Below are 8,923 nucleotides of genomic sequence, written 5' to 3'. Positions count from 1 at the left end.
TAATAAACAATAATACATCATTATCTTGCAATAAATAAATAAACTTCTTAAGGAGTTCCCAACTAATTCCCAAAATTCTTAAACTTTGTAATTATCAACCCTAGCGCAAATCAGCTCACAGTTTGCAGGAGGAATTGATTAATCAAGACTTACCAAGACAATGTTAGTGCCATTCAAAAAGCAAACAAAATAAGATAATTACTGGGTTTAATTTATCTGCATGTATAATAAAAATAAACACATGTTCAGGATGTGAAATTGAAACAAAAGTAATTTATCTCACTTTTTGTGTTACTCAGAAATATAATTTGGGGTCTGTGAGAGAGCGAACCAAAAACCAACCTATCGACACAGATTTGGGTAGACTGGTGGGTCAGTATGTCAGTGGATAGGTTTTTTTCACCCAGTGCATGTAGTATGGTAAAATATAATATTCAATGATGTTTAATGCACTCGTGCAACCTTTAAGAATGTGCTTATCTGTTTTCAAGTGCTCACATAGACTTGGAGAGAAAAACAGGTAGCGTGCATGGTTGTGAGTCTGTTTTGGCCTAGTGACAAACAGGTGACTTCTACAGGATGTACGGTGCTCTCACTGCTGAAATAGGCTCCACAGAATCTCTCTAATTAAAATCAGGTAGATTTTTGATTTAATTCTTAATTTTACAAGTTATCAGAGCATGCACATACATCTGAAACCAATTCCTAATAACTAAAGAACTGAAATTGATGATTTTGTTTCTATTCTGCTTTTGCTAACTGTACTTAAGGTGACATCCCACCTATCCAGGTTTTCATCTGTCACAGTCACAAACCCCTTGAGTACAGAAAACTTGCAGGTACAGTAGATTTTTAATTTCATTTTTCTAGTTCCGAGTTATTTGTAAGAGTCAGGATTTCTCTTTGACAGCATTGCTAATTCATTTTATTGATCATTTTTGTTCTACAAATGGGAACACTATAATGCAGACAGCGATTGAAACATTTTTTTAGTAACATTAAAAACCGTTGATCCAAGTTATGCGTTGCACACATGATTGAACCAGTCAGGAGATTCTTTGCCTACCACAGATAACTTTAAAAGAATGATAGATGGCACTGTTTTATGAAGACAAACATTATAATCAAACATTTAAAAAGTAATATTGGTGTTTTGAGTATAATTTTGAAATGAAACTGCAATGAATGTATCATCTCAGCCAATCTTTTATAATTTTATTTGAGTATTTAGAGTTATGTAAAAGTCACTTTTAAAACAAAAAGGACAAAGGTCATAAGAGACTCCAAGAAATAAATAAATTAAATAAAAATGTTATAGAGTTGTGATGCAACCAGCCATTAGTTAGTCTTTAATCCTCCCTTGGCCTTCGGGTCAAAATGAGCCAACCTCTCTTGGTCTCTCTTTCCTTTGAGGGTTAAAAACATTTTCGTTGCAGTTTTCTAATCTTGAGTGAATCAAAATTTAAAAAGCATGTGTTAAATTGAGCTGAAAACAAATATCTAAATATGGCTAAAATTAAAATTCATGACTCAATCAAAAAATATAAAAACTCTTTGTAGTCATGAAAATATGAAATTAAACATTTGAATTGGATATGTAACTTTTTTTTTTTTACCTTATATAGACCCTTTTCTTGCTGGAGGAAAATGGCCACAGATGAATACGACACCGACACAACAGAAACCTTTGATTATGTCACTGATTATGAAGATGAAGAATGCAACCAAACAAGTCTCATTCAATTCGGAGCAAAATTGACTCCCTTCTTTTTCGCCATTGTGATTATCCTTAGTCTGTTTGGCAACATCCTTGTTCTTGTCATTCTGGTCAAGTATGAGAATCTGAAATGCATCACCAACACATTCATCCTGAACCTGGCTGTATCGGATCTCCTCTTCACCGCAGGCCTGCCCTTTTGGGCCCACTACCACATGTTTGGATGGACATTGGGAAACCCTCTGTGCTTAACAGTAAACTTTATTTTCTATGTTGGCTTCTACAGCAGTGGTTTCCTCCTCATCCTGATGACTGTTCATCGCTATATAGCTGTGATCAATCCTCTCTCTGACATAGTGTCAGCCTCAGGTCTCTCCAGCATCATAGCTACTGTGATCATTTGGGTTGTTAGCATCCTGGCAGGCAGCCCAGTCCTTTTCTTTGTTAAAGTAAAACCACCAGATTACTGTGGATTTGACAGCTCTGAAGGAAATAAGTGGGGAACCTACCAACAAAACGCCCTCTTCATCCTGACTTCCGTAGTGTTCATTTCTTGCTATTCTCAGATCCTCTGCAGATTGCTGCACCCTCCAGCCCAAAGGAGAAGGAACAAAACTGTCAAACTCATTTTCACTCTCATGATTGTTTTCTTTGTAGGGTGGGGACCGTACAATGTAGTGATATTTCTCAAGACATTGTCAATTTCAGAAATCTGCCAAACTAGTATTGATTTGAATTATGCCTTCTACATCAGCCGGCTCCTCGCCTTCTCCCACTGCTGCCTCAACCCTGTGTTTTATGTGTTTATGGGTGTAAAATTCAAAACCCATTTGAAGAAAATCCTGAGAAACTGTGGCCAGAACAACAGCAGCAACATCCCCAACAGACGGAGCCGACTCACAATCACGTCTCAGTTGAGCGGTGAGGAGTTTTCTATGTAGCTGCTACATTAAACAAAGGTGTGAACATGTGAGACCTTCTTTATATGCATCAACAATGAAATGAAAATCTATTTTTTATGAAAAAAAAGATTAACATAATTTACCTCAAATCCTTGAACATCTTTATATGAGGTTTTAAGCTATATTCTTTAATTTGTTGCGAGGAAGTAAAAAACAACAATTGGATTCTACTTTTGTCTTTCAGTCTAAGGCAGATTAGGAACTTCCTGTGCTTGTAAGATGTCCTGTTTAGTGACAAGAATAAATTAAATCAACATACATTCACCATTACTGTTAATTCAGCTAGATTTAGAGCAGCTTTTTGGTGTTTTATCTGGTTTGACTCAGTAATTACCCTACTAAACACCAAATACTTGAGGTTCACAGAGATCTTTTTTAGATGTACATCAGGTTGGTCCGTTATTGGTTCATTGTTTTATTTGACCATTTTAACGGTCAGTCGCCAGTTTAACTGTCACATTGTGTTTGATGACTACTGAACATCTCACTGAACACTTTTAAGGTGTGAATGTACCAACAACAGTCTCTATATTTGGTACTTCTCAATTAGTCAGAACTGAAGAGACTGTTTGAGTTGTATCTCACCCAAGAACCAGGAAAATGAGTGTGGAATTCCAAGCTTTTTAGATTTGTGTCACTTATCTGCAAGACTATAAGAGACTATGGAACTGGTTTTGTTTCAGGGTTGTTAAGATAACAAAACATTGTTTAAAATATGGTTTGTGTTATTAAAATGTCAATTTTTATTCAACTTCATACATTATTTTCATATTTTTGGGTTATATTTATCTGCTTTGCTTGTACTGAAATCAGCTGTGATGTCCTCAGATGAAAAGAAGATGGTTGATATGTTTTAAAAAGTCTAAACCTGAGCATAGATCGTCAACATTGGTACCATAAACTGTTTCCTTTGACTCTTTGTATTTTACCATTGCTTCTCTTTATAGTGTTCATGTATTGTTCCAAGATGATTGTATCCCATTGATAACAATGTAATTGCACTAATACTGCTCTAAGTTTTTCAGATGTAAATAGTCAATGTTGTCTATTGTTACTGTAAATATTTGTAAAGTGCTACTTTCATTTAAGCCATGAATTAAGAGAGACAAGAAACAAAAGAGGAAGAAGAAGAAAGCTGACTCAAGAGACATGTCTGCTTGGTGCATTTTGACTTACCAGTGTGAAAACCACTTGACTATAAAGTTAATATTTGTTCATGAAATAAAGTGTAAAACAATACAAATAAATGGAAACTGTCAACTGCGCTCAGCTGTTCCTGTTTGTTTTCATGTTTTAACAGTTTAAATAAAGGAAATTGTAGGTCAACATTATTTTTTGTAAATTTATGCTACCTTTCTGAGGTTGTTTAACAATTTTTATTGCCTTAAAATTAAACATCAATGCAAGAATAGCTCCCCAAAATACAAAAAACAAAACAGAACCTAAAATATCTATGTTCGGTCATGCTTTCACTTTCAGAAACAGATTATGAGAAATTTCGCCATCAGTCTTTGAAGGAACAGCTCATGAGTTATTGTAAAACAAAAAGGGGAACTTTTTTTGCCCTATGTATGGCACAGTGTTTCCTTCAAAGAACATAGCGGTGCAAGACTTGGCAGCTGATGTTGGTGGTAAGTTTTCCATTGATTTTTGTGATAGCTTTGAATTTTTTTACAAGCTTTTGAAATTGATAAATAAGGGTTGACAAACTTTTAGTTTTGTGCCTATGTTTCTCAGATAAACTGCAATGGAGTACAACTACAATTTGATTGATGACCAAGAAGATGACAGCGATGGAGCTGCATATATTTGTCACATTTCGGATTTTTCAACCATCAATGGATATGTCTTCATCTTGTTCACCATCATCAGTGTCATAGGAAACACCCTCCTCATATGTGTTCTTGTCACCCAAAAAGTCCTAAAGTTTGTTACTAAAACGTTCATCTTGAACCTGGCTTGCTCTGACTTGATCTTCACTGCTACACTTCCATTCTGGGCTTACTACCACCTCCACCACTGGGTCTTCGGGGACTTTTTATGCAAATTCATGACTGCCGTGTACTTTGTTGGTTTGTACAGCAGCATCTTTATACTTACTGGCATGACTGTGGATCGATTCATTACTGTGGTGCTGAACAAGTGGCCGAACAACAGTCTGAGAAAAAGGTGTGCTGTCGGTGTCTGTGTAGCTGCCTGGGTCATCAGCATTGCTGTATCTCCATACGATGCCAGCAAAATGCAAGTGGAGAACGATTCCTACTGTGAAGCTTACTCTGAGGCTGAGCTGGGATACTATCTCCAAGTTTCACTGCTCTTCTTTCTTCCGTTTGTTGTCATCATTTTCTGCTATTTGTCCATCATCAGAACGGTTTTCCAGGCTACAAACAGACAAAGGCGCAAAGCCGTAGGTATAGTTTTCTGCATTGTTGCAGCCTACTTCATCTGCTGGGGTCCCTACAATTTTTTACTTTTTATCAAGTCCTTGTACCAACCCAGCGGCTGTAAAGCAGCACAACAGCTGGAAACTGCCTACAATATCTGTCGAATACTTGCCTTCTCTCACTGCTGTGTGAACCCTTTGCTCTGTATATTGTTACAGAGAATAAGAAGACATCTGCTGAGTCTTCTAAAAGGTGTAACAGGTGGTCTGAAAAGAAGGGAGGTAGTCACTGACGAGAACACAATTGATATTCAAACTGTGCCCCGGAGGATAGCACCAAACTCAGCTGTTATGGTGAACATGAACAATCATTAGACAATCATTCTTTGGAGGAAGCATCAGTTCAGTCTGTAATTTCTTTTAACTTAGTTTGTTTGTGTTTTTGAATATGTTTAGCACATGAAACAGATGAGGCAATTTTTAAAGTTTTGTGGCAAGTAAATCAATGTTTTTGTTTGTATGTATTTGCATGTATTTTGAATTTGGTGTAATATTTCTGTAAAATACAAATATTAAAAGTCTTCTGAATTCCAGAAAAGCTGTTTTCACTTCTCTATTAAAAAAGACTTTCTGGTTTGTTGTAATAACTGGACACTTGGTGTTTTCACTGATCTTTGACAGAATGAACCGAAAAGACTGGGAAAAATAACGTGCATAGGACACAAAACCATAATCATTAACCCTCTCAGGCTCAAATTAAGTTTTAGTAACAGGAAAAATCAGATACTGTGACATTCAGCACAGGTTTATGATTAGGCCTCATATATATGTATATATATATAGATATATGTCTGTATATATATATATATCTACAGACAGTGAACATGTTTTCATGGCTTTGCCCTTCATTGCCTTTATTTCACTTCCCAAGAACATTCAAATTGAAACCTGGCTTGTTTTAGCTTGACTAATTTTTTCAGAACACATGATTTGTTCCACTATTACATAATATAGAAAAGAACTAAGAAAATGTAGGTGTTTAGTCTTTGTCAGTAAGAAGACTGCTTTTGACGTTTCACTTTTAAAACCAAATCACAATTAGATATTTCTAAAGTTTTAAATGTTTGTTTAGCACAATTATACTAGATGTGATAATAAGAATTAAAACAACAACAACAAACATCTTGCTGAAGGCACTCAAGATGTGAAAGTACCAACAAAACTTTAAATGTCTAACAAGTGAAAAACCTCCAAGAACCAAGAAAATAAGTTCGATTTTTTTCAAATTAGGTATTCACAAGATGTGTGATTAAAAATCTTCACAGACATTTGGAAATGTATTGCAAAAACAAACAACTAAAACTCAACTTCCACTTTCTGATGTTTATCTATGGTCTGCAGGGACTCATCATTTTCTTTGCATAACTTCAAAATTGTTTTGCAAATGCTTTTAAAAATAAGGTTATTAAGGTAAAAAAAAAAGCATCATTGAATCTCTGTCATATTCTTTTTATGTTTTGGTTCATTACTACACCGTCTTTTGTCCTGTACAAAAATCAATTGCATTTTTTTTGATAATATCATGAAACAGAAATTAGATGGTTGCTGTATTTCCCAGTATTATTCAGACCACAGCTGACCTTGTGCTCAAAAAATATTTTTCTTTTAATATATTCAAACTGTACTGTTGGTATATTATTATTCCAGCTTTGTGTTCTTCTATCAATGTTATGATTACTCCATCAATAGCATTGTAGCTGTATTTTACCTCTCTTTAAAATCAAATACAAGTTTTTAAATAATTTTTATCAGCTATTTTCCATTTTAATTGATGCAAACCTACATTGTGTACATAATATTTTATCATTTAACTATTTTAATATGTTGTTCATATGATGTATACATATGTTGGATGGTTAGCCTTATTTTTTAAATAGACTGGTATTAAACACAAAGTTAAGGTAAAATAAAAGATTTGTTTACACATTTTATTTTCACATTTCAAAAATTAAAAAAGGTGTGAGCCAACTGAAACAAGTGCAATAAATGTATATATATTTTTTGTGTTTAGTTTAGTTTTATTTTACTTTAATCATAGATAATCAGGATCTTCTTGTCAGTTTCTGATCAAGCAGCTTGTGACTTAATATGATGCAAAAGGGGAACTTTACATCCGCTTTTCTACAGCTCAGTCTTTTCTTCAAAGTGCAGTTCAGCACAAGACTTGGCAGCTGATGTGCAGGTGGGTTCGTTCATTAAATTTTTCTCCTTCCTCTAACAAAATACAGTTTTTCTTTCTGAAAATTGTAAATTGGTGAAAAGTTCTTGATAATCTGCTCAGGGTCTGTTACATGTTGACAAACTAGTTTTGTGCCTATGTTTCTCAGATAAACTGCAATGGAGAACAACTACAATTTGATTGATGACCAAGAAGATGACAGCGATGGAGCTGCATATATTTGTCACATTTCGGATTTTTCAACCATCAATGGATATGTCTTCATCTTGTTCACCATCATCAGTGTCATAGGAAACACCCTCCTCATATGTGTTCTTGTCACCCAAAAAGTCCTAAAGTTTGTTACTAAAACGTTCATCTTGAACCTGGCTTGCTCTGACTTGATCTTCACTGCTACACTTCCATTCTGGGCTTACTACCACCTCCACCACTGGGTCTTCGGGGACTTTTTATGCAAATTCATGACTGCCGTGTACTTTGTTGGTTTGTACAGCAGCATCTTTATACTTACTGGCATGACTGTGGATCGATTCATTACTGTGGTGCTGAACAAGTGGCCGAACAACAGTCTGAGAAAAAGGTGTGCTGTCGGTGTCTGTGTAGCTGCCTGGGTCATCAGCATTGCTGTATCTCCATACGATGCCAGCAAAATGCAAGTGGAGAACGATTCCTACTGTGAAGCTTACTCTGAGGCTGAGCTGGGATACTATCTCCAAGTTTCACTGCTCTTCTTTCTTCCGTTTGCTGTCATCATTTTCTGCCATTTGTCCATCATCAGAACGGTTTTCCAGGCTACAAACAGACAAAGGCGCAAAGCTGTAGGTATAGTTTTCTGCATTGTTGCAGCCTACTTCATCTGCTGGGGTCCCTACAATTTTTTACTTTTTATCAAGTCCTTGTACCAACCCAGCGGCTGTAAAGCAGCACAACGGCTGGAAACTGCCTACAATATTTGTCGAATACTTGCCTTCTCTCACTGCTGTGTGAACCCTTTGCTCTGTTTGCTGTCACAGAGAATAAGAAGACATCTGCTGGATCTTCTAAAAGTTAAAACCATTTGTCTGAATAAAAGGCAGCGAGTCACTGACGAGAACGGGTCTGGTGTTCAAACTGTACGTTTGAGCACAGCAGTAAACTCAGCTGTCAACCTGGAACTGCACAACCAATAAACAGTCATTCTTCAGAAGACAAGCCGATTAAATCTGTCTTTTTTATGTAGCTTGGTATGTAATTTTTTACATCTTCAGCATGTGTACCTAGAATTGTACAGTACCTTTTTTTTTTGCATAAAATGCTTTTGTGCAATATAAATGCATAATTTTAGTTTGCATTATTCCTTTACTTTCAGTTGTTGTGGTTATTCTGTCAAACACAACAAATAAAAATCTTACTGAATTTCAAATCAGCTGTTTTCACTTCTCTGTTCCAATAAGGGTTTCTTGCACATGATCTGCAACTGAGTAAAATAAACTATGCAAGATTCAAATAGAATCAGCAGCAGGACTCTTTATAGTACTGTGGCTGTAACATTACCAACCCCTCTGAATTATGTTTAAATGGGCTTTTTTTCAGCGAGTTTTTCAAGAGTTTTGTGCAACGATCCTTAATACATCTGTGACAGG

The 8,923-nt window shown here is 35.7% G+C and overlaps 3 protein-coding genes across 3 annotated transcripts; all 3 read left to right on the top strand.

Annotated features, from left to right (window-relative positions):
- Positions 1 to 801: 801 nt before the first annotated feature.
- On the top strand, positions 802 to 3,963 carry LOC108232856 (chemokine XC receptor 1). The gene is made up of 2 exons (XM_017410904.3): positions 802 to 839; positions 1,626 to 3,963. The coding sequence occupies exon 2, from the start codon at positions 1,648 to 1,650 to the stop codon at positions 2,656 to 2,658; it is 1,011 nt and encodes a 336-aa protein (XP_017266393.1). The 5' UTR covers positions 802 to 839; positions 1,626 to 1,647; the 3' UTR covers positions 2,659 to 3,963.
- Positions 3,964 to 4,266: 303 nt separating this feature from the next.
- Positions 4,267 to 5,617, top strand: LOC108232844 (chemokine XC receptor 1-like). Its single transcript, XM_017410891.3, has 2 exons — positions 4,267 to 4,310; positions 4,417 to 5,617. The coding sequence occupies exon 2, from the start codon at positions 4,427 to 4,429 to the stop codon at positions 5,435 to 5,437; it is 1,011 nt and encodes a 336-aa protein (XP_017266380.1). The 5' UTR covers positions 4,267 to 4,310; positions 4,417 to 4,426; the 3' UTR covers positions 5,438 to 5,617.
- A 1,640-nt stretch (positions 5,618 to 7,257) lies between these two features.
- Positions 7,258 to 8,694, top strand: LOC108232842 (chemokine XC receptor 1-like). Its single transcript, XM_017410890.3, has 2 exons — positions 7,258 to 7,304; positions 7,450 to 8,694. The coding sequence occupies exon 2, from the start codon at positions 7,460 to 7,462 to the stop codon at positions 8,468 to 8,470; it is 1,011 nt and encodes a 336-aa protein (XP_017266379.1). The 5' UTR covers positions 7,258 to 7,304; positions 7,450 to 7,459; the 3' UTR covers positions 8,471 to 8,694.
- Positions 8,695 to 8,923: the final 229 nt, after the last annotated feature.

Source organism: Kryptolebias marmoratus, linkage group LG20, assembly GCF_001649575.2.
Source record: "Kryptolebias marmoratus isolate JLee-2015 linkage group LG20, ASM164957v2, whole genome shotgun sequence".
Taxonomy (NCBI): domain Eukaryota; kingdom Metazoa; phylum Chordata; class Actinopteri; order Cyprinodontiformes; family Rivulidae; genus Kryptolebias; species Kryptolebias marmoratus.
Note: the sequence above shows the minus strand (reverse complement) of the source record. Positions and strands in the feature narration are given on the sequence as shown.

Coding starts and splice junctions, on each gene's coding strand:
- LOC108232844 (XM_017410891.3), top strand. CDS start 4,427: ATGGAGTACAACTACAATTTGATTGATGACCAAGAAGATGACAGCGAT.
- LOC108232856 (XM_017410904.3), top strand. CDS start 1,648: ATGGCCACAGATGAATACGACACCGACACAACAGAAACCTTTGATTAT.
- LOC108232842 (XM_017410890.3), top strand. CDS start 7,460: ATGGAGAACAACTACAATTTGATTGATGACCAAGAAGATGACAGCGAT.